This window comes from Hippoglossus stenolepis, chromosome 11, assembly GCF_022539355.2.
Source record: "Hippoglossus stenolepis isolate QCI-W04-F060 chromosome 11, HSTE1.2, whole genome shotgun sequence".
Taxonomy (NCBI): domain Eukaryota; kingdom Metazoa; phylum Chordata; class Actinopteri; order Pleuronectiformes; family Pleuronectidae; genus Hippoglossus; species Hippoglossus stenolepis.
The window spans coordinates 5,536,687-5,562,433 of record NC_061493.1 but is presented as its reverse complement, the minus strand read 5'-3'; the positions used below and the strand labels follow the sequence as shown (position 1 = coordinate 5,562,433).

The following is a 25,747-nucleotide window of genomic DNA, read 5'->3' as shown; positions in this document are numbered from 1 at the left end:
AGGGAAGGATGGTGGCACTTCACAGAGGGAGAGGCCCTCTCTTCATCGCCAGCTGAGGAGACCCCCCCCCTGCAACATCTCTATATCCGTCTAGCCTGCCAAGAGCCTGCAGGATTCAGCGACGTGTGTTAGAACCATTGAGGAGCTTTCAAGACAAAATCCACCTTCTGAGCCGAGTGTGTGTGTGTAAGTGTGCGTTTCAAGTCACCCTCCCCAGGCCTCCTCAGTTATCTGTGTCACATCACAAGGTGCCCTATTAGAGCACGGCAGAAGGGTCCTGTGTCTGCTCGTTTAACGACGTGAAAGAGATGGACGGATGGAAGGAGCGTCGGGGAGATGGATGGACGGGTGGAGAGGCCGCCTCCCGCCCCACAAGCTCCTCTTTGGAGCGGTTTAGTTGAGATTTCAACATTGATCTGTCTTGTCTCCTCTCTCTCTGGCTTGCAAAGAGGGGGAGAGAGGCAGGCAGGTGAGGCTCAGCATGTGTGTTTAACAACGGATCGAACATGGGAGAGGAGGAGGTGCACAGGGAAGGACAGATGAAAGCCAAGGCACAGCAAAAAGAGTGTGAAAGATCCTCTTAGAGATGACAACAACTCTTTACCTCCATCTGTGCACTGCTTGATGACTTTCTTCTATCTTGTTTTCCCTCCAGTTTACACACAGACACAATTGTGGCTGCAGTGGGACACCATTGTGCAAACACACCGCAGTTAAACATTTATGACACTGTGTATTCCAACAATTAGAAACGCTAGAAAATAAATTTCCTGCTTAGTTTTGAGGAAAGTAAATGGTTCTTCTAACAAGACGCTGGAGATGTTGAAGTTTTACACAAGAAAGATGGTAAGTAAAGCTATTAGAGCAGCTTGAAGTCATTGCATTACTTTACTATTATACTGCATAACTGTGTAGTAGAGATGTTTTGATACCATTTTCCGGGTATTTTCTGGTAAAAAAAGTGATTTTCAGGAAGAGAAAATTGCATCTGCATGAAACGAATATACTTTCAAGACATGGTATGGGATCGGTGCATAAATTGGCAGATGCCCAACCCGGCATTTTTGTCCGTAACCGAGGGATTCCTGATGGTATGGACCAAAATGTGACTGTTGGAAATATTGAAATACTAAAAGCTCAGATTCATACTCTTCTTTTATTCTTTTCAAACGACAGTTACGGATTAAAATCCAAACGCATCCTTGCATATGTTACTGAACTAATTAAGTAATGATCAATTAAGCAATTTGAGAGTCTATTAAAAATTAATCTACAAGTTTGACAGCAGTTAATCTTCTAACACCCGGTCTACACATGAGACGCAGCGTGAGCAGCACATTAGCAGCATCAGTGCTCCATCGGTGTCTGTGCAGGATGTGTTCAAGTACAATATTCAGTGTTGCAAACTGCATTTTGTAAGGGCTCAGTTTCCCAGAGCTTAAAGTGACAAGCTGCAAAATGTAAATATACTCAGATTATTATTCTATATAACCAGAAAAACAGCAGATCTTCATATTAAAGAAGTTGCAACCAATTGACTAATTGTTGCAGCTCTAATGTCTAGTTTATGTTTTAGCTTCGAATGTAAACAAATTTGAATGATTTAAGACACAATTTGATATTTAGACCCAGAACTAAAATAGTATATTCAATGGTTGTAACATTCATTTAGAAAGAAATTTCTAGAAACAGCAGCAGGAATATCAGTTCTTTTCGTGAAAAGAATTTGAGACCGATATTAGTCTCACATACTGAAATTACAAGTTTGAGAGGAGACGCCAATAAAAGGCAGTGAGACATGGAGGCAAGAGGGAAGCACCGTGGGGGTGTGGTGTCACAGAGCAACCACTGTTCTCCCCAGTGACCAGCTCTCCCATCCACTTCTATAATTGCATTCCTGGACTCAGAGTCGCACACATGCACTCATGCGCAAGCGCGCGCGCACACGCACACGCACACACACACACACACAGTGGGTCAATTGCCCAGCTAAATGTGTTTTCCTTCTCCTTGCTAAGAGGGTTGCATGGGCCGAGCCAAGCTGAGCTGGGCTGACCCCGGGCCAACCCACACTGCCACCAGACCGCAGGCACCATTACGGCTCCCTGGTCAACACTGGTCTCACAGAACTAACACTGCTCGCACTGGACAGGAACAGAGAGAATGATAGATGAGCAAAGAAACTAAAACAGAGACAGGCAGAGGAAAAGGAAGGAGGGAACAAACAGGGAAGTGGGCCGACTGTCTACACACTACAAACTACTGCGACTGGACTCGACCACTGGGCTGTGACACGTCAATCAGGTATCTAACAAGCAGACGACTGGACACCTGCACTGACAACACTGCTGCTTCCGAAAAAGATGGGAAAAACTAAGACATCCTACCTCTGATATACAACCAGTATAGCGTGTGTTTGTGTGTGTACGTACCTCTGAAGCCTCCTTCCAGCAAAGCCGTAGCTCTGATCCTCTTCTGCCCCGCCCACTCATACTCCTCAAAGCCCCGCCCATTCTCTCCATCCATGTCTGCAGAGTCATCGTCGCACAACGCACCCTCACGCTGACAAACAAACACACACAAGGACACATTAATTACAGCAAACAAGAAGAAAAAGGCACTGCTTGTTACACTATCTGTATTGTACCAAACCACGTGGAGCTGCGATCAGGATCCACTGTTGGCATGTTGATGATAAAGTACAAGAATTGTAAAAATTCCTTTTACTCAAAAACTGAAGGGCAAAATAAAATAAAAATAGTAATAATAAAATGCATTTCTTCTGGAACTATCTGAAACTGCTCTGCTCATAACATACTGAAAATATCCAATGTTAATGACTTTAAATGAGCCAAGAGTCCCCCCCACTGTGAATAATGTGATCCATTCTGCAACTTCTTTAGAATAAAGCACTTCAACAAGTTTATGGAGGATCGAAATATTTAGCAAAATACTCTTTCAGAAAGATTAATTGTTTTATAAATTCAGTCCTTAATCGTGTTGCTTGTAGCACGTTGTCATCGTTTTCTAAAGACACTGCAGCTGTCAAGGAAGACAGGAGAGAAGAAGAAATTATACGAAATGACAGTAACCCTTACAAATAACTTCAGCCAGTCAGTTAGAAGATACATTTCAGGCCTGGCAGTGTGGCATAGTGCTGATCAGTGTGGGAATTGAACACAGCTCCTGGGCAGGGTACAATACAGCAACAACATTATTGTGCTATTGAAAGAGATAGGAAAGTCTCTACAGCTGGAGTAATGGACAGCAGTCGGTGAGGCACAGGTGATACAGGTGGAGCAGAGTGAATTGTCTGACCTAGAGAAACACTGAACAAAGACTCTTCTCAGCCTCTACAGCTAGTGATCAGAAATAGTTTTTGTTTGTTTGGTCTACATCTACTGCAAGCAGAGTCTGACTGGTCGTACACTACAGACAATAGAGAGGTGATTGTTATGCTCACACAGGAGCAACATGCCGATGAATATGATGCAGCCATGTCATATGGGATAAACAGCAGGTACAAGCTTCTTAATTGACATAACTGTTAATGCCAACTGGAAGCTAGACAAATTTAGTGAATGCAACTGCAGTAAAGGCAAACAATGTGAAAGTAAAGAAGACAAAGAGAGGTTTAAAAATGACATTTATAAATGACGTAACATTTCCGTCACTGATTGATCCTTTCTCTTATTGAGCCTGGGACTCAATTTCATGTAGGGAACTAGAATATTTAGTTTGTTCCCAATTTGAATTCAACTAATCGCTTATTTAATATGTGATCAGTAAAAAAAGCTAAATCTAAAATGTGCCATCTGAATTTTGAAGTGGAAGAAAGGTCCGCCACAATGGACTGATTCAAACGTTTATGTCAGTTGCATGTTTCAGTCTTTCAGACAGTTATTCCCATATGATGTGAGTGCAGTACTGCTGCTTAGAGAGAGCTCAGAGGTGGTCAGTATCTAGATGAACTACTGTCGCTATTGGTTGGCATCTCCACAACGGTAGAGAGTTGATCGTCTACAGGAAGTAAAGAGGTGACTGGTCAGGATCTACAGGAAAAGAAGGGTTGTCCGACTGTCGGTAGGCGGGGGTTCAAAGGCCCGGATTTCACTACCTGGATCAGGCATTGTTCCACATGTCTACTCATCTCCTCCTCACTCCCAGCCAACGGGGCGCTGCACAGCGGACATACCTGGCCCCCCTCCTCAGGCTTCCTCCTCTTCATCTTGCCTATACGAGCTGGAAATGAGAAGAGACAAGAGAGATGAGTCAGTTTTAAATGTTTAGAATAACTCAAGTTTTCCTCACATGATAATAATATTGGTTACAAGGCACAGGAGATAATCTGAAAAAGGCTGGAGGGATATTTATGTCAGATTAAAGTGTTCATTGATTGAATATAATATAATTGTTAAATGGGCCTGCCCTCTACTCTTAATCCTAAACAAGCCTACAAGCATATGAGCGCTGACTCAAGAAAGAAATGACAATCTCACTCCTCTTCTCACACTCTATGACAGATTGTTCATCTTTCCCCCTCCCTCTGTCCTGTCACAGCTCCCACCCACCCATACACATACCCACACATTTAATTAGAAATTTAACAGAGCAGAACAGCCGTCATTGCGCCCCAAGTCTCTGTCGTTTTTTCTTAACTGCAAATGGTGCGAGGGGACATTAATTTTTAGCTGGCTGGGAAAGCAGAAGAGGCCAAGAGGGACTGTGGCGGAGGGATGGAGGGAGACGAGGAGGAGGAGGATTACTGCAGGCAAAGAAGATGGAGGGAGTGAGGCCGATGCTCTCCCCTGACGCTAATCGAGGGGAGCATTGTTAAATACAGGAGGGAGAGGGCTGCTAATTAGGTCCGGCAGAGATCTCTGCCCCCCTCAGCTGCTATACCCCACATGAGAATGATTCCTGGTTCCACATGAGGGGAGAGGGAAGGTAATGGAGGGCGAGGTTTAAAGACTTCTTCAGCTCTCGTCATGGGCTCGGACTAAAAGCAAGTTGCGTGTGTGTCGCATCAAAACTGAAACAACACAATGAGCTAATATTTGTGTTAAACTGTAGAAGATAATGATCACTAACAATTGTCAGCTTCCAAAACAACAATACTGAAATGTGAGATGATTTACAGTCATCAAGGGGGGGGGCACCTCTAGCTAAAACTGCTTATAGGGATATATACTCTACTGTAGGCAGTTCTGAATTTGCATGATATGGTGTTTTTGAACAGCAGACATTTTGACTCGTCACAGTAGGGAAAGTCCATATTTTATGGATGACTGTTCTATTCAAGTGTCGCAGTAAGAAATGACAGAGACACAGCATGCACAACAGCAGCCGATTGGCCACATTATCACGTGTGAAACACCATCTTTGAAGTCTACGATGTTGACTGACTGTTAAGGCTCTGGGGAAGTGAAATGACCCAATATGACTGGGAGAAACTTTACATAGTATTGCAGGGTTTTCCCTGCATAGAGAATTGCGAGGCGGCTGCCTTAGTCAAATTTCATGCCGCCTCCACCACCTGACAAAATTCTACGTCAGTGGAAACAAGTTATAGTGATCACGTTTGTTCCGCGCCCAACTCATTGAATTGTGTAGCTTCTGTATGATAGTCCCAGAACTTGGCGGACAGGGATCGGCGCCACACTCACTGACTCACTCACTCTCACTCTACAGTTTAAACCTCATTTTGTTTGAAATGTCGCCACAATATGGAAAACAGTCCGTATTTAAATAGAGCTTTTCTATTCTTTTGACCACTCAAAGCGCTTTGCAGTTTTACATTCACCCACACAGACATTCATAAAGTGCATGTGTATGCAGCACTTTTCTCTATGAGAAGGGGTTCAGTAGCTTGCCCAAGGACACTTCGGCATTCGGAATGGGGAAGACTGGGATCGAACCCCCGACCCTGAGCCACAGCCGCCCCCACAATATCAATCACCACATAATAGTAGATACTTTTCTTAAATTAGTCAAATCTTTCTTTAAAGCTCGTCTCTCGTGCTGACAAACGTGCACACACACACACACAAACAGTGTGATCGGACACGTGTGTAAACTCAGTCTGGGTTAATCTAACAGAATTTGTAAACTTAGTCAAATTACTGACTGAGCCAGTAAGAGCTGTAAAACATGACTTTTTTTACGGTCTGAACATGTATGAAAAGACCCAAATGAACACTGTAAGCGGACATACTGGAGCTGTGCATGGCTCCCTGGTGTCTGCCCTGGGCTTAGTGGTGCTGTGGCTGGGATGTGCGCACTGGCCCGGACAGTGGAGCTTGGTGTGTGTGTGTGTGTGTGTGTGTGTGTTTGAGGACTCAAAATAGCACCAGCACCATTTCTAGCCTCTAACGATGCTCACTACAAACGCAAAGTCCCTCCCATTAGACTTTTCTCACAGATATCTCAGAGCTACGTTTGTGCCTCTCATATGTTAACATTATATTTGAGTCTTAGAGCTAGAAATATTTATTTACAAAAAATCAATACACACAGATCAGCAGTTAGATGTAACCACACCCTCTCAGCGTATGAGGCTCAAAGAGTGATTTTACTGCAAGGATGTATACAAAATTACAAAATCTTTAAGCCCCTTTCCCATATTGTGTCTCTTTTTTCTGATCCAAATGAACATGGCAGCTGGAAATGACAAACGTCCATGCTCCATTTCATACAAAGTGAGGCAATATTAAAAAGTTAATAACATCACTTGTATTGATGTATACTGTTTTCAAAGTTCTTTCCATTGTGTTATATTGTCATTAGTTACGACTCATAACAGGTTTACATTTTGTTTTTCTGTCATACAACAGATTATTATAGAAATGACAGAATTTGAAAATACCCTCAAACTGTGGTTATCAGAGATTTACTTCAAACACTGAAGTAACTACATTGTAATGGCCATACAGGAGAGGGTGGGATAAGAGGCTCGACAGAAAGTTCATCAGATCCTGCATCAGGTATAATCAATAATGGGGTCACACATTGAAAGCTTGTGTAAAATACTTGTTATAACCATAAATATCTGGGGGACTGGTCAGTAATATCGAGATGAGACTGATCTCATCTTATTGAGACTGATGAACATAAAATAAATCTAATGTAGGAACTAGGGCTGCACGATATTAGGAAAACATGTGATATCGTTGTTTAATCTCAACGATATCCCAGACAGCTCCACAGCCAGGAGAGGGCGCACAGCCCGGCCGCAGCGCCACCAGGACGGGGCTGACACCAGGGAGCCATGCACAGCTCCACTATGCCCACACACAGTGTTAACGTGGGGTCTTTTCATACACGTTTGGGCCGTGAAAAGTTTTTTGTTGTTTTTTTTTTTAACAGTTTTTAGCGGCTCTGTCTGTAATATACTGCTCCTCTCTTGTCTCTATCATTCGTGCTGTGCTGTACATACATTTACTAAGTAGTAGTAAGCGAGAGAGGAAAAGAGCGAGCGAGCGGCTGATGAATGCGCTGCTCTGAATAAAGATTTAACTCATTAATAAAAGTATCGAGCATTATGTGATGATCAGTGTTGACATTGTGGCGAAAAAAATCAACTTTTAAAACTGTAGCGAGTCAGAGATGTCGGCAGAGAGGGAGAGAGGGAGAGAGAGAGAGAGAGAGAGAGAGAGAGAGAGAGCAGTCTGTGTCTGTGTCTCTCTGTGTATGTTTTGTTCCTTTCCCCTCAGGTTCTGGGATCATAAATAAGCTATGCAATTCATTTATATAATCAACGGCTGATAGTGATGAATTTAACTCGGGACAAACGTGATCACCAAGTTTCCACAGTAGAATTTAGTCGGAGGAGGCGGAGCGAGATTTGACGGAGCCACTCCGTATTATCAAATCCTCTCTGACAATGATTCACTGACAGAAACACCTGTCAGTGATCTGAATATCTGTGATTTATTATCTAGGGCAGCAGAGCTCCATCTGATTGGCCAGATATATTGAAATGCACGGCGCATGAAACACCATTTATTGCAGTTTCTGTCGTCTTTTGTGATTCGTCTGTCGCTCACATTGATATCGTGATGATGATAGATTTTTGATATATCGTGCTGCCCTAGTAGGAACCACAGGAGTCGTCATGTCACATCATCAGTGAGGGGGAATGATGGATCAACAAGCTACCATCATATGTTAGAAGTGTCTCTTAGGCCTTGACACCAGTGATATCATAATGTCTCCCAGTTATTTGTGCTGGTGCTGATGATTCACATTAACTATTGCTTTAATCTAAACCGCTGCAAATTCACTGCAGCAGTTTTATAATCATATACATGTACTGTAAATCACTTTGTAACTCTGCTTGTGAAAGGTGCTACATACATAAAGTTATAATTATCAACATATTAATTGGGACTTTGTAGATTGTTTCACAGCAGATGTCATGTACTTAAATAAAAATCAGCCGTACAAAGTTATGAAGTTACTAATCCACATGAAGCTTCACACAGTAGGTGGGTTGTGTGTGTGTGTGTACATACCATTCAATCTGGTTTGCCTGTTTGCACGAACTCGTAAAAACGTCTGTGAGCAGAGAGGGAGAGAACAAAGATGGAGGAGAGATCCGTTAGACACTAAACAAACATCACAGCACGTCAACGGGGATGAAGAGGACTGTTCACACTGGGATTGTTTTGGATGCTGCGGCTCTGTGTTGAGGGCGCGAGTGACTGGGAACCTACATGTCTGCTGTTTTCCACCTCCTCCATGTCACTCTGCTTCCTGCCACAGCTGCTTCCCTCCCTCAGCCGCTACAACTCGGCGCAGCAAACCGCCACCGCGCCTGTAGCGACCCTCAGCATCACCGCGGACTCGACCTCGCGGCTGTTATTTCACGCGGATGGGAAAGGATTGAAAGTGGCGCCCGTGTCGGCAGGAACTTCTCTCCACCGACGCCATGTTGGCTTGTTATGGTCACGTGACGCGCTGGAGACGGAAGTGGGGGAGACGCCACGTGTTGTTTCGGCGGTCGGCCGCTGGGGGGAGGCAGGAACTTTTCAGCGAGGGAGAAGCAACTGTCTCCTCACTTCTCTTTTCTTCCCCCTCCTTTTTATTCATGTATCTGTATTTTTGACGCAATCTATGTATTTTTATAATCAATATTTAATTACCTAAATATTAATTTAATGCCATTGCTCGATATTCTCTTTGTTGACAACATGTCTGTAATGTTTGTACACAGATACACTGGGGAATTTAAACAAAAAGCTGGGGGAAGGCAGCAGGTTTCATTAGCCACTATTCACTTCCAGCAATAATTCACTTTACGCAGACTATTTCAGACTATAACTCACTTTTGTGTATTGATGTTGTTCTAATCTCTGTCTGTAACAACGTTTTAAAAACAGCTATTATACACAACTGTTCTACTACTACTCTAAATACTGCTGTTCATACAAACTAATAAAAGAAGACGAAGAAGATAATGAGAATATAGTGCTTTGTTTTCTCCACTTTTTCCTCTTTAAGAGAAATGTTTTGGTGGTTTCTACACAGAGATATTTAGACTTTCTCTTATTAACCATCAAAAAATGTGTCTTAATTATGCAAGTGTTGGACGAAATATTTTGATAAATTACTTAAGTACAAAAAAGGGTAGTTAAATTTTAATACAACAATATAAAAATGCTCCATTAAAATCCCATCTAGGAAAAAGTACTAAAGAAGCAAAGTTATGCTACAAAAATGTGTTTTCATATTCTGGACTGTGGGGACGTTTCTGGCTCTCAAATGTGACGAGAGGCCCCAACTACATACTGTTTATTATAAGGGGTCATAAGCCAAAAAGACTTGGAACTAAAGGTCTAATTTTACAACGGTGGATTTTATGTGTTATGTAAAATCTGTACAGGCGCTATCAAACACAGCGGTTAAATAAGTGTAGAGGGTCCACCAGTGGTATCTGTGACAAACAGTTAAATTATAAATTGTGAAAGGGAAACTGTAACATTTTGGGTCCGGGGTGGTTCAGGAGGCCTGGGGTAAATTCCTTGCATCATTAAAACTAATGGCTGCACCATTAAATGTAGCATTATGAAATAAATGAGTTGAGGTCAGATTTTGTTTTATTCTAAAGTGCAGAATGTACGCTTCAGGTCGGCAGGGAGTCAAACCCAGAGGCCTGTGTGTCTTTAGCTTCTGTGTATGTGCTGACTCCAACATCCTCCAGGCGCGGTTATGGATGCCCTCTCTTTGACACGGCAGCGGTGAGTAGGCAGCGCTTCAGTCCTCTCACCCTCTCGGCCCGTCGTCCATCAGCCAGAGCCGTCAAGCAGCGAGGCCTCCTCCTCCTCCTGCCCCAGCCCTCCATTCATCTCCTCACACCTTCCCTACCTACCACTTCAGTCACCGGCTCGCTCGCTGCGCATCGCACACAACTACCGTATCATTACGATGCACTCACTGAAACGCTGCAGACAGGTCAGGTTTTTTGAGAAAGGGAAGAGGTGGAGAGGTGAGGACCACTGAGACGGGCTGACAGGTAGAGAGGAGCTGGCAGAGTCTACCATTATGCTTCATCTTCAGGTTGGTAGAAAGAGTCACCATTGACTTAATCATTTGTATAATATAAGGTGATTTCAGCAGTTTCACTTAATGAGAAAATCTACTTTACAGCTATAAGGTCTTTATGAGCTGTGTCATCCTGAACGTATGGATGTAACGTCCGCATGGACTTAATAGTTCTTATTTTATGGTGCGCGGGGGGGAACCCACTTAACCCGGAGATACATCACGGCCAGAAGAATTACCCGAACAAACTTTGATGAATATAAGAGATAAAAGCAGCCGTAGAGGGAATTTAAAGACGGCTGAGATTTAAGGAGATTGGACTGCTGGTCAGCTGAACTGCTGAAAGGGCGTAAAAACCAAAATCCACCATCATGCTCTGCTACGCTCGTAAACATCTGTCATTATTAGATCATTTCACAGTTTGATGGAAGTCTCATGATTTGCTCTTAATGCAGCTGGAAAACACGGAGCTGCTTAAATGCCTTTCACTTACATTTTGAATTTGCTTTCAAATGTAATTGAATGAAAGTAGAATATAAGACTTTTAGCAGGCCAAAATAATAATAATAATAATAATAATATCAGGTAATCAGGATTTTGATTTACAATACACCTGAATATATTCAACTTAACTTTGACACTGAGCTATATAGAAATCCTATGTTTATATTTACTATTAAATTAGGGTTTTCAGTATTCTGGGTTATGATTGGCTACACATATTAAAAACTGACAAGATCCATGATTGTCATGAATGATTGTAGTTTCTTCTGGTCATCCATTGCCACAGTTTATATCTTGTTGGGTGTTATTCCTTACATATTGGTGGTATAAAGTACATTATACTCACTGTATGTACACAGTAAGCTTATGGAAAAAGCTTTTCATACGTGAAATACAACATTGTATAAGTAGTGGTTCTGGACTGATCAAACTCCTCTGTGTGTATGTGTGTGTCGGTTTGTGAGCGTGACCTGGTATCTGTCGGAGTGGTGGGCGTCTTCAGAGGACAGAGGCGAGACCACAGGAGACTCTCCCTCACGCTTGATGTGCACCGACAACAGCATCGACTATAGGGGGAGAGAGAGAGAGAGAGAGAGAGAAATAAATAATATTGTCTTCTATATGCGGATGATCCTGTTATATCATTAACTCTGGAGAAATGATTGCACCTACACCTGTTCTCACAGGACATTTGCTACATGAGAACTATCAATGAAAAATGGACAAGGTAGAGAATAAGAATTTTAGATTCCGATCTCAAAGACAGAAGAAGAAATTTAGAAAAAACAGACACAACTTCCCCATTCTCTGCGGGCCACACCTCAGATTGGCCTCCCACTATGATCATTTGAACACGGCCACAAGGTCCCTTGACTTTTTATGATAACTCAAAAGTCCATACAAACTCAGTGCTCTGAGTAATCAAGGCTAAATGCGGTGAGGAGAACTTTTGTGTGGTGGCTGTGTGGTGAAGTCTTAAAGCTCTGGGTTTAATGTGCAAAGGATGAGAGACTTTGCAAAGCAGCTAAAATGGAAGAGCTGAGAGAAGTTTACTTATGAGTTGAAATATATAAGTGGCAAAAAAGGAATTACAAATTCTGTTGACATGAGTTGGGAAAGATGGCGTGCTGCAACTTGAGAGTTGTGTCATCTGAACGTGACACAAGCTGAAAAGCATTTGAAAAGTCATTTGCTGTGTAAAGACTCAATTTGAAGCTAAATCTATGATTGGATTGTAAAATGTTGGAAAGAACTGCAACAAAAGCGAAGGAAAAATTGTTTATACATTGCTGTTTGTATAAAATGAAGAATGTCAGAAATGAAACGTATTAAACCATTCAAATGTTCCCATTACAACAAAACCCTTACATGGAAAATGAAGAGAAGGACGAGGAATCTTTACCCTTGGACTTCTTCGAGAGTTATATTGCCACAGATGCTGAAAGCGACACGTCATTGATGATGACTGTAACCTGCCTGACTTTGTCTATAAAATCCCTTCCACTGATTAGACCTAATGTTTATGGGACATTAAGAGGAGTTAGGGGAGGAACGAGAGATTGAAAAAAAGAGTGGAAGCAGGAGATGAGGAGGGAAGATGGGAGTAAGGTAAACATCTGAAAAAAGCAGGAGCGCAACTGACTGACATTACGGGACACTGCCTGTCCATAAATCTGTCTCCCGGCCGGCACGCTCTCTGTGTCTCTGTCTCTCCAACACAATATAAAACCACATCAGCTTCTAACCCACTCTGTGACAAAGACAATCCAGGGATCTCCTCAAGTGAACGAGAAGCGAGCGGGAGAAAAAAAAGAGAACAGGGGAAGAAATGAGAGGCAGTATCATTTTTTTTACAAGGCTTAGCCCTGACAGAGTGTGTGTGCGCGCGGGAGTGTGTGTGAGTGTGTGCCCTTATGGTTCCATGTGTGCTGCTGCATTTTTTTTTACAAGGCAGCTATGAAATATTTGTATTTACAGTCGTCTCCTATTAATCAAGTGGAAAGGGGCAGAGCAGAGGCTTAAGTGCTCGACAGCAGTAATCTAATAATAATATGTGAGAAATGACCAACCTCCAGTGCTGCCACAGTAAATTGGACATTATGCATGGTGCTTTTATGCCTGTGTGCGTGTGTGTGTGTGTCTGTGTGTGAGTGTGTGTGTGTGTGTGTGTGTGCGGTCTTCCCCTTCCTCTTTTACACAGGTTTAAAAAGGTCAGGAATCATTTACCTGAGGGCATCTGGGAATATGCTTTAGTTTTATCATTAGAATATGACATTTAACGGTATTCTACGTTATAAATGAAGGTCGTCCATTGAAATTTTGGTCTTTTAAACCAACCAATTAAAGCATCATGCCAAAAGACAGGCCATGGAAAAGTTGCATTTCAAGCTGCATTCAGGTGATTTGCTGGCTTCACTCCTCACTGTGCAGGAGTTTCATCTCTACATTTGATCATCAACACTGTAAAACTAAGCTTGTTTAGTGAATTTGCACTGGAAACATTTAACCTGTATATTGTTAGTCAATAGTGAAAATATTAAGTGAGGCAAAGAGAAAAAGGCAAACTCGCAAATAGTTTCACATGCATGTGACATATCCCTGACATGAGTGTGTGTGTGTGTGTGTTTGTATGTCAGTGAGTTTGTGGCGCCACAAATGTCTCATGTTTCTCCTCTAACCCAAATCACCTTCACCTCGCAAGTGGGCCTAACACCCCGTAAGTAGGTGTGTTGGGGTTAATCTCCGGCCTTACAGGGTTGGGCGGTGCACACTGGGGGAGGAGACGGCAACAACAGGCCCAGGTGCTTCAGACTGACCCTCTTCATTCTCCGCGCCCCGCTGCTGGAAACTTAACAACAGCAGCGCGATGCACAGTCACGGTCGGAGGAGAAGGCTGATTGTTCACCCCTCAACCCCGGCTCCGTCTGCCTCTCTCAAGTGCAAGGCCACCCACAGCGCTGCGAGCACATGCTCTAAGCCTGGGTCAGCACCCATAGGTGTGTGGGAATGAAAATGGAGCCCCCTGCATGATTCTACAAATCTCATGTTGCATTCATGTGCACGTTATATGTATTTCTTCAGCTGCGGGGCATCTGACTTTCACAAGGTTTTTCAGTAGGAAAGTAAAAACAAACTTGAAAATGACGAAGCACCTGACATATACGCAGGACTCACAAGTATCCGTTAGACGTGTCAACCAAAACGCTGCTCATTCACTTTGGAGTGACGTGATGCTGAACTGGATTGTGATTCCATTGCTTAGCCCGCAATGTACTTGCTGTTTAACCACACCTTCATGTGAGTAACCAGCTGTGTCATGAACATTATTGTTCACACACCTGCTTAGGTACAACGTACCCACGCATCATATACTTCTTATCTTTAGGAAGGAGGATATCCAGCATAAATCAGTGTAAATAATCCAGAGACGGGAGTGTTTAAATCTATTATAACGCAGAAGTAATTATATCTATATGTGAGGAACCTTATCTGTTGTTGTAGGAGTGGAAGAAAGGACATTTCACAAATACTGAAATCATATTTAAACAATATGTGTTATAGCCTGAAGTCATTTTAGTGTGCTTTCACAACAAATGTTATTTATATAGCCTAGTATAATGTCCTGTTCCACAAATATGCCTCTGAATGCTTTACAGGGTTTCTGTGCAGCAAACAACACCCACTATTCTTTGGAATGGGGATGAAAGGAGAGGAAAAAATTCCTCTCACACACAGAAAAGCTGCAGGAAAAAGGAAGCCATGATGTTTATGAACAAATGAACAATTGAAATTAAGAGAAAAAGATGTTTTGAAGGGACATAAGTGATTATCATAAAACTGTCTCTATCTTTTGTGTCCACACACTCAGCAGCTTATTCAATGTTCTCTGCAGTGAGAGAGTGACTTTTCTGTTGCATCTACTATGTAGAGAAGAAGTTACAGATGTGGAGAGGTCTTATCTTCTTTTTAAAAAAGGGTCTCGGTCTGGCAGCTAGTGATGTGTTCAGATGAGTTAGTGGAGGCAGACACTAAAGGGGAATGTTACTTGATGGAATCATGAATCTGTCTTCCTTTCTATCTTCAGCCTGACGTTCTCTGTCTTTTTCTTCTTTCTCCTTTCGTCTCTGTCTCTCTGCATCTCTCCCTCTGTGTCTCTAATTGGAACAATCACAGTACAGTGCCTCCAGACCCGGCAGCCTGTTGGATCACATGAGACTGGTACTCCAGTGTGTGTGTGTGTGTGTGTGTGTGTGTGTGTGTGTGTGTGTGTGTGTGTGTGTGTGTGTGTGTGTGTGTGTGTGTGTGTGTGTGTGGGGGTGGGTGTGTGTGTGTAAGCTGTAAGACAGAGTCCTGTAGTTCAGCTGATTTACCCATAGTGCAATAGAGAGGAACAGAGTATCAGCATCAGAGCATCAGTCAAACAGCTCTAATAGATGGACACATGCACATGTTCAATGTAATATTCGATTATTTAAAACTTCCCTTTTTTTCCTTTAGCACCAATTTAATTGTGCTGATAAAAACTGTTTTGATGTGTGGCACATCTGATTGGCAGTAAATTGTCATTTTTTTTCCTTTTACAGATCAAAATTGAACTTGTACTTGGATTATTAATACAGGTTGAGATCAAGAGAGACAGAGAGATGAAAGAAATTGCTGATTTCTGCTGGAATGAAAACAAACACTGACGGATGATCTCACCTTAGGTGTTCCAGGAGTGGCTGCTCCATCCTTGGGTGAAGGGTTCTTACCGCTGTAAAGAAAAACACAGAACATTACTTTATTAAGTGTTCAGTTTATGTCTTGCTTCTTATTTTGAATAGAATTTATGAAGGTATGTGTTTTTTTGGACTGTTTTTTCCACGTCTTTAACACCAGAGACTAAAGCAAATTATCTGGAGAAATAGGTTCCAACCAGCTGACCAACCAACCTCTTCTACTTGGTTTAATGGTATTTTAAAACCGTTGAAGAGTGTGTGTGTGTGTTTGTGTAACATCTTAGATTGGAAACAAATAATGCAAAATCACACACATTGGATTAACATGTTACTTTACCTCTGATCTCTTTCTCTGACAATGTTACTGTCTGATTCTTTTCATTTTCACTCTGAGCTCATGTGTTGTTCTTTCATTGAAGTCACCCATTCCTCTATCTCTTTCCCCTCTATTCTCTCTGTCCCTCTTCCTGCCCGTCCACCTCTGCCTCTTTCCTCGTCTCCTCTCTCACTGTCTACCGCCCTAACACAGAGATACATTTCTCCGAGCCTCTTGAAGTGTTGCGACAGGCTTGACGTTGACAAAGCGAGACAAGGTTGTCATGTTTGCTTTGAGACCCTGTTAGCACTCCAGACCTCCTTGGACACACACAACTTCAGCGCGACCTCTAATCTGACAGCATGGCTTGGCAGACAAGGGATTTCCTTTTTCAACGGCTGAACGGGTGGATAATAAAATTAAGAAGCCTTATTTATATGTCACTTATCTGAGGGGAGAATTTTAAAAGTGGTGCACAAAAAGGCACAAGAGCAAGACAATAACAATATAAGTGCACTAAAATATAATGCATAGATGCACAGAGTTAGGAAGGAATATATGCTGAGATTTGGGGATGGATGGATTAAGTATTTTGAGAATATCTACATAAACACATTCTGTCGGCTAATATATGAGGTAATTTATATATATATGGTAATTCTTACAGATAATTGTCAACATTAAATACCTGTTATTGTGCAAAACATGAATTTACACCTTAATTAACCAAGGATTAAAAACATATTTAAGGGGAGTGAGTTGTGTAAAGTCTCCTGTTCTTCTGACAGGAGCTAGTCTGAGAAAATAATCCTGATGATATCACCAAGGTCATATTGTCTTTATAACAGAAATCCCTCAATGACTGGAGCAACATTTCCCACAATGCAACTTAATACAGCTTAATGGTATCTTTTGTCAGTTGCTCACTACCAGAGCCAAAGGAGACACTGTACATGTGGCTGTGGATCTTGAATATTTGGGCATTTACCACAGTCCAGAGAAATGGTGATATTGCATGATGGGAAATGCAGGATCATCACATTCGGTACAGCAGCAGGGCTTCAACTGTAACTATTCATTCTCTAATCTGTCAATTTGATAGAAGTGCAAATATTGAATTGTTTGAGTGGCCCTTTAAAGGCCCATTGGAGCAGCAGACAGACTGCCTCTGGCTCCCAGAATGACATATTTCTGAGTGAAATGGAATATGTGGTCTGGGTATGATTACGAATGGGATTTGATTAAGTCCTCCAAATTTGATTGGAGCATTCAAAAGTGGGCTTGACTCAGTGAATGTGGATGAAGTTTACTGCATAAACGAGACCACAACCCTGCTCTTATGAAAACATAGTAGCCTATTATTTGTTTGGTCAACTGTAAACCAAACACAATCCTAATGCTGAGTGGGGTTAACCTGTCACCTGAATCCTATTTGACTGCATATATGTATATTTATGAAAAGAGAAGAGTTTGTATATATAGTATAAACATGATGTTTTGTAGGATTTCCCAGGATTTAGCATGTACTAAGAGATGACACACGATTAAAACGTAAAAAAAATGCATAATATCTTAAATCTAACTGTAACGTTACAAGGCCAAACATTCCCCTCATGGAACCAGGTTTAAAAGATCCAGACCGAAAAAATATTCCTGAATTTGCTCCTTGTCCCAGATCTGCTCTAACATTCAATGGGTTCTTCTGATTAACGTTTGTGGAGGGTGAAGTTCATGGAAATCAGTTGAATAATTTTTGCGTCATCTTGCTTACAAACAAACAATTCAACAAATAAATGTACAGGGGCCGATATTAGCCTATTGAATTAAGTTATAATCAGTTATGAGTTTTCATCAGTCTTCATTGCTGCCCTGATGCAACAGATTCTTTATTTTGCTCTGTGATTAATCAGTAGTGAAGATGATGTGTGTTGTCAAACTGTACAGTATATACATGTACAGTATATATACCTGTGTCTGCATGTATCCAAAACCTTTGTTCAAGGGGAAATGTGTCATTACTGTTTCTGAGCCCCGTGTGTGTCTGTGGATGTGCATATTCATTGTGCATCTCCAGGTACTGTGTGTGTGTAACTGTGTGTCCGTGTGTTGTGTGTGTGAAAGCTGAACAGCGGGCCTCACCTCCAACAACAAAGAGAATAAACATGGGTGACACAGTCAAGCTGCCGTGTAATGCAAGGGAAACACACACACACACACACACACACACACACACACACACACACACACACACACACACACACACACACACACACACACACACACACACACACACACACACACCTCTCTTACTCCTTTTCTATCTCTGTCTCTGTCATCTCTCCCTCCTTCTTCCTCCATCTCCCCTTTATTCATTACCTGGAACCTGTGCAGAGGCATCAACAATAACAGCCACCTCTACCTGCTTGTTGACAGTGTCAAACAGCGACAAGAGAAGGGGGGAGAGGGAGAGAGAGGAAGAGAGAGCGAGACAGGACAGCAGTCGCATGCCTGCTGCCGCGATGGGAGAAAATTGCCACAATGACAGAGGGGAGTGATAGAGAGATGAAAGGAGAGTGAAAGGGTGGGGGGAAGAAAAGAGGTGGAAGCAGATGAAATGTGAGGTGAGAGAGATGTGGTGAGAGAGGCAGAGCAGGCGACACGAGGAGAGGGATCGAGCGAAGGGAAAGATGAAAGACGACAGAAAACGGGAGAAGGAAAAAGAGGGAGCGATGGGAGAGTCGGTGCGTCTTCCTCTCGCTGCAGCTTCACGCACGTCTGTTTGCCCGGTTCTATGAATTTTTGATGGGGTTACGGGGCTGGAAATTCCGGCTGCCTGCGATTTCAAAGCGCGGAGGAGAGTATAGGAAATGAGCGGCATGGCAAAGCGAAACAAACACACAGACAGACGGGAGGAAGAGAAGGGAAACGAGGGATGAAGAGACGGGACATGAAGCAGTTTTAAAATGTGTTGTGGTAATGAGGCATGTGTGTGGACAGGGGGGAGACAGGTGCTTCAGACCAAATCTTATTGTCCCACTGCGTCACACAGAACCTCCCCTCAACTGGCTGAACCTGTTAGATCTGTAACAGGAAGTAGTCTTACACTACAGGCCCAAGGATCAGATAGTGGGTCACATGTACCACTTTGTTGTTTGATATTGCTGGTAATAAAAATAAAAGAGGAAAAGGAGGAAGAGATGAACTGTGTGTCGACTGCCTGAAACAAATAAAGAGTTCGGAGATCCTAACTGATCATAGTAATAATCAGGTCTGACATTTAACCTGTTATTTTGCTTGTGTAATAAATCCTGGGTGATGATATGAATACAGTTTAATTGCACACATCATATAAATGCAGCGGTAAACAACAATAACCTCTGAAGTTAATAAAGTTAATCACCAAAGCATTGTGCATAGAGATTGTCCCAGGTTTATATATATATATATATATATATATATATATATATTTAAATGTGTAATAAAAACACTAGTAAAAGATGATATTTGTCTTCATTCAACTTAATTAATTTTCCTGCACTATTCAATGGGACACTTGAGGGATTAAGTATTACACTTCCTGGTAAAGTTGGCGACTTTTAATAGATAGATTATGGAAAAAAAGCGGTGGTTGCGATATCTGAACCTTTACTTACTGTTAACTACATTTCCCATAATGCAACAGTATCTGTTGTTAGTTGTTGGTCGCTACCAGTTAACTGAGGAAAACACAGTACATGTACAACTGGTCTCACATGCTGCTTCTCTTGATGGGTAAACTTACCTGTGTATGTAAAATTGGTGTATTATCCCTTTAAAGTATAATAAAATAGAAAAGGCCTTTTTGATTAATAATTTTAAATTACTGAAGAGGAGTCGTTGCAGTAGTTGGCTGTTGTATCAGGTTGTTCGAAGAACAAGAACCTGCTTGTTTTTCCACCTCAGTGGTGTGAGCAGAATGCAGTGTCATAGTTTTATCTTCTTTAAAATGTCTCGATGCAAAACTCTTGTGGAGCGATATCATAATAATCTACACTATAGTTTTCATTACTCAAAATACAAATTACATCATAGCTTTTATATGAGATGTTATACATGTAAAATATTGTTTTTTGTAAAAGGTGAAGGATCTTTTTCATTAACCTATAATCACTGCTCATTGTCTGTTGTTGTGATTTGTATCTCCAGTTATATACTGCCGTTGTAAAATCCTGAAACACGTCGAATCTGAAAACAGTTACAGCCTGCAGCCACTTAATATAGTTCATCATTATAAAAGGATTATAACCACTAGAAAAAAACAATAATCAAGAGAGAGTCTCCTGTGTCATTGATCAGTACAGCATTAGTTTGCATTGGGTCGATCAGGAATTTGGAAGCAATAGCACTCAGCAAAACGGCGTGCACCCTCCTCAAACCTGGTTAAATCTGCATCAGCAAGAGGGACAGAGATTTTCTTCAGTGCTAGTTGTGTGGAATAGATGGAAGGAGGAGAGCAGGGTTGGTGCTAACCTCAAGATACTGATTGCTTTTTGCCTTTTTGTGTTGAAAGGTGGGGGCCCCTCTGTGAAGGCAAATTGATTATGGAGGAGGAGGAGGAGGAGGAGGAGGAGGAGGAGGAGGAGGAAGAAGAAGAAGAAGAGGAAGAAGAGAAGGAGTGGGGATATGAAGAGGAGGGGTGATGGGGTATGTAGATTACTTTGCCCCCATGAGCCACCTGACATGTACGGGGCATGATAGATTTCCATTTGCTCAAGTCAACTTGAGTGTGTGTGTGTGTGTCCGTGTCCGTACATGAGAAGCTGTGGCCCATGAACAAGCGACAGAGCTCGGAGTCACAAGAGAAGACAGGTTGGCAGTTGTAATGAAACACACACACACACACACGCACACACACACACACACACACACACACACACACACACACACACACACACACACACACACACACACACACACACACACACACACACACACACATTGCAGAGTCGGAGGAGAAAAGCGGGGAGAAGAAATAGAAAACAAACACACACAGAGGGAGAGAGGACGGACACACATATTTCACACCAGGACACTGAGACACGCACACCTTCGTCTCCATACCCACAGCTCTTTCATTCAGCAAGTGCTGGCCGTCATTAAAGGCAGATTTACTACAAATTGGACGAAATTCCCACTGTCACTTTCAATGATGGCTGCTACCATGCAGAGTGCCGGAGAGAGGGAGCGACAGAGTGTGTGTGTGTGTGACACAGAACAAGGTTACTTTTGTGATATAACAGACACACACACACTCTCTGCCTACATTTTATCTCAAGCTCGCATTCTGTCAAACATGCACAAACTAGGATATTTGTACGTTTGTGAGGAACATTTCTCTCAAAATATCATTAACTTGTATCCGATGTGTCCCTCTTTCCTCTCTGGCCCTCTTATTTCTTTTTTCCCTTGTGTGTGTGGGTATGTGAAGGATGGGTTAATGGCGAGTAGCAAAATCAGCCAACCGTGACTTTGGCCACCATCTCATCTCACTGGGGATGACGCCGTTTCCTTAAATAACCGTGTGTAAGAGTGTGTGTGTGTGTGTGTGTGTGTGTGTGTGTGTGTGTGTGTGTGTGTGTGTGTATGTCCGTGGGTCTTGAGCTTCCACAGGCTTATGGAGTATCTCAGTCCTACAGAAGGAAGGGCAGACTACTAACCTTTATTAATTATTAAAGCCATATACAAATTACACACCTCACCATATCACACAGTGATTAATGACTGGCCCCTGCTCTTCTTTCTATTCTATTATATTCAAGCTTGAAATTCTAGTCTAAAGATCAGTTTACCTGGGTTTTCGCCGACTTTCAGCCACATGCCATGGTCTTCATCACAGATGAAGGTAGTTGTACAGCTGATGGTGGTAACACCTGAACCATTGCAGTGACAACTAAGCAAACTCTATCTACGGATGAAGGCCATGACACCTGGCTGAAAGCTGCGATTTGTGATGAGACTTTTTGGGGGGAATTCTTGTCATCTTGTTTCATTTAGTTCTTTCGATTTTTGTTGACACGCATTTGATTCCCTTCATCCCTGCATCTTTCCTTCTCATTCTTCTCATTATTCACTCACTTTGTTAGAAATCCGCTTCCATTTGCCAAAATGGAAACTGTGGTAAGATTCTTTTCCCCAATGCTATTGGCCAGCCGGCTTTTCCCTGCTATTGATTCATGTTTTTTTCTAAAGCTCATTTACCGTAACGTTTATTGGGTAAGCACATCACAATTGCAACAATTCCTGAAATCCAGTGAGCCAAATTGAGAAAGACAGTACTTCTAATCTGACATCACTCTTGCAGTGTCTGTAGTTTGTGGATTAAAAATGTAAATTGACATTGTAACATAACTTGAGATATCATTCAAGAGGGCAAAAACATGTTTTTTGAGGTCACTCTGACCTTGACCTTTGACCACCGAAATCTAATCAGTGAGTCCAGGTGTATTGTACCAGATGCAAAGAAATCCCCTATGGGCAGTCCTAATTGTACCAAATTTTAAGAAATTCCCCCGATGCACACAGATATCGTGTTCACAGGAATGGGACGAATGGACGGACAAGTGAAAACATCATGCCTCTGGCTGTCCCCAGCATGGAGGCATAACAAGAAAAGATAAAAGCGAACAGGGAGGATTAGAGACAAAAGAGGAAGATGGAGGGATGGAGAAACAAGAAGGCAGAAAGAGAGAATAGGGGGATGACAACAGGGAAGAGGAGGAATGAAAAGGACTGGTGTAAAGACAGGAGGAGCTATAGTGGGTGTAAACTGGGGTAAATGAAGTGTGATTTTTACGTGGGGTGACGCTATCTGTTGCCCTGTTCCTCCGGGTTAATGGGGACCATCATAAACCTTGGCTGCTAAGGTGGACATGGGTCACACGGCAAACCACCCGCACACAGGCCACACGCATATGTACACAAACACACACTCACACACACACACACACACATACACACAGCCAGACATGCGGTCAAGGTAAAATATGGATCCTAATGGTTGTGTCCCATCGTTAAAAGGGCTTGCACTTGATTTATCCACCGTAAAAGAGCTCGTGCAACTGTCATGAGGAGAAGAAGGGGGCGGCAGTGAACTGCAGGTCACAGGTTTGAATCCTAATCCCTGTAGGAAACACTTAGCGCCGCGCTGATGGCATGCTGCTGCCTTTTATGCAGATTTATGGCGCCAAAATCTCTGCATGGAAAAAATTAGGGGTCAGTGACCCCTGACATGAAAGCTCAGCCTTCACTCTATGTCTGACAAATTTTCATCTTTATGAGTCCTAAAAGTTTACCTTTTCCGCTCCATTAGTATCCAGATAATGTCACTCGAGTCCAGCAAATTAATGATGACATATGTTCAATTAATTTATGGGACTTTCAGGCATTAAAGAAATGCCTCGATATATATTTTAGAAAATTTGCAAAATGACTAACAGTATAGAACATCCTGTTGTGTGATAACCTGAGGGAAGAACTTCTCTCCTGTCTGATGCCTGTGTGTGTGACAATCACATCTGTGACCATCAACTAACAATAACCTTTACTTAGTATTAATTGATTGTGTCGGATCATGAATCCGGATTGTTCCGGTCCACTTTATCCCTGATGTTCTGGCTGTGCGTGTCTCGTGTGGTGTATGGCAGGTGAACTGTGCATGCACAAAACCTTGGACTTGTGTTAATAGGATGTGCCACATCAAACGATTAGGGTCCGAGTAACTTCTGATTAGTGTTAGTGCAATGTGAGCACAGGCCAGCGGAGGGAGTGGGGAGGGAGGACACTGTGGCACGGTGCAAGGCAACCGGGTCTAATGTGCAGTGAAGCTGTGGCAACAATCATTATGCAGCGGTGGCATGTCCCGATTTGTCCAGTCACTGCAAAACTACTTGCAGGTTCTATCTGTTAGCTTGTTCAGTTTTTTGGGGTCTCTGGTCAGCTGCGATTTCAACTCTGAATTGATTGAACTGTGTGTGTGAGTGTGTGCGAAAGACAGCCGGACAGCGTGTCTGAGGCCTACCTGAGGCATACGGCAGCTAGCCTGTCTATCTCCGTCTCCATGTGCTCCTGCAGCTCTCCGGGCCTGAGCAGCACCTGGCAGATGGGACAGATTGGAGCCTGGCTGTCGTACATGGACATCTTCTTTTTACCTGGAGAAGAACATGAAGTGGGACAAAGAGAGAGAGACATCAGGGGGTGTACAGGACAAAACAAGAACATTTCTACTTTTCAGATACATTATATTTGTGATCTGAAGTGACCCCTAATGATGGTGCTTGCTTTTTCTCTGCTGGGAACTGCAGAAGTGAACAACAGAGACGGTATAAAGAAAGGAAAATGACAGAAACCCCATTTGGGTTTGGTCCACACCCCATCCATTAACGTGGAGGAGGCGAGGTTTATGACCTTTACTACAGCCAGCCACCAGAGGTCAATCACTTCACTTTTGGAGAGCTGTCATGTCATCCATCTTTAGATAAAGCCTATTGGATTACTGCAGTCATCAGGATTCTGCTGTACAGACGCTTCATTGCATTGTCTAGAAACTTTTACAAACCAAAGTTTGAGTTCATGTGTTTCATGAAACACAAACGCCAAGCGAATGCCACTGTGCAATCCTGCAAACAAAGGGGAGTCGAGCCGTACAGTCTCCATTGAGTAGTTCCTCCCAGGTCAAAGCACATTCAGTCTTGTCAGCCAGATGAGCTAATGCTGTATAGAGTCTGCCAACACTACCTCACTTCATTGTCCTTGATCAGCAGGCCACAGGATGGGGTCCACCTGTTTGTGTGTGTGTGTGTGTGTGTGTGTGTGTGTGTGTGTGTGTGTGTGTGTGTGTGTGTGTGTCATTGTGTCGCTGGGGCGATGTGTGCATTCAGCAGAACAGCCCCAGAGTGTGTTTGTGTGTGTTAAGTGTGTGTATAATGCTGTACATCCTATTTTCGCCGTCTGAGTTGGCTAAAAATACAATCCATTGAAAGTGTCTTGGTGCTTAATGCTGGAGGACACTTCCTGAAATTCCTGTATTTAGCCAATCAAATGAGGTTTTTTTAGGCAGTGAACAATAGGACCCGCCTCAGCCAGGATATCCTGTTTAGACTGCATGTCACCACGGCAACAGGACCAGGTATGGGGACTCCCTATCTGTCTCGTCTGGTGGTTTTCTCTTTCTCTCACACACACACACACACCCCTCCCTCCCTGTCTCAGAGCGTGTGTGTGCATACTGGCCTCCTGCTACTTAACAGAGCCCACAGCACTGGACATGTTAAGTGACTTTGAAAAATAGGTAATCGATTACTCTCTATCTCTTTCTCTGCCTCTTCTTTTTTTTTCTTTTTTCCACAGCTCTCTTTCTCACGTGCTTTCTCTCAAGCTTCATCCATTTCTAATTTTCTGCTCCCTATACCACCCATTTATTTGTTTCAATTCTTTTCTACCTCCTACTCCCTCCTTTTCTTTCTCCCCCCCCTTTCAGTTATCCCATTACCTCATCTCTCTATTTTTGTCTATGTTCCTCGTCGTTCTTTCTTCCTTTCTCCACCTCTTCTCTGCCTTATTGTCTCCTCCACCACTCTGCCTTTGGTAAATATCCATTTCTGTCCTTGTTTCTCCATCTCTCTCTTTTTTC

At 42.6% G+C, this 25,747-nt stretch overlaps 1 protein-coding gene across 7 annotated transcripts in view; it reads right to left on the bottom strand.

The window, feature by feature from the left end:
* rnf220a (ring finger protein 220a) overlaps window positions 1-25,747 on the bottom strand; it is a 171,858-nt gene that overhangs the window by 23,654 nt on the left and 122,457 nt on the right. For 4 of the 7 annotated variants that reach the window (XM_035169917.2, XM_035169919.2, XM_035169921.2 and 1 more), the window contains 6 exons: window positions 24,137-24,266; window positions 15,748-15,799; window positions 11,517-11,612; window positions 8,514-8,556; window positions 4,118-4,242; window positions 2,433-2,562 (listed from right to left, as the gene is read on the bottom strand). In XM_035169917.2, the coding sequence (XP_035025808.1) occupies window positions 2,433-2,562; window positions 4,118-4,242; window positions 8,514-8,556; window positions 11,517-11,612; window positions 15,748-15,799; window positions 24,137-24,266 (576 nt within the window). The remainder of the gene's footprint in view (window positions 1-2,432; window positions 2,563-4,117; window positions 4,243-8,513; window positions 8,557-11,516; window positions 11,613-15,747; window positions 15,800-24,136; window positions 24,267-25,747) is intronic. The other 3 variants (XM_035169920.2, XM_035169922.2, XM_035169924.2) reach the window with 1 other exon arrangement.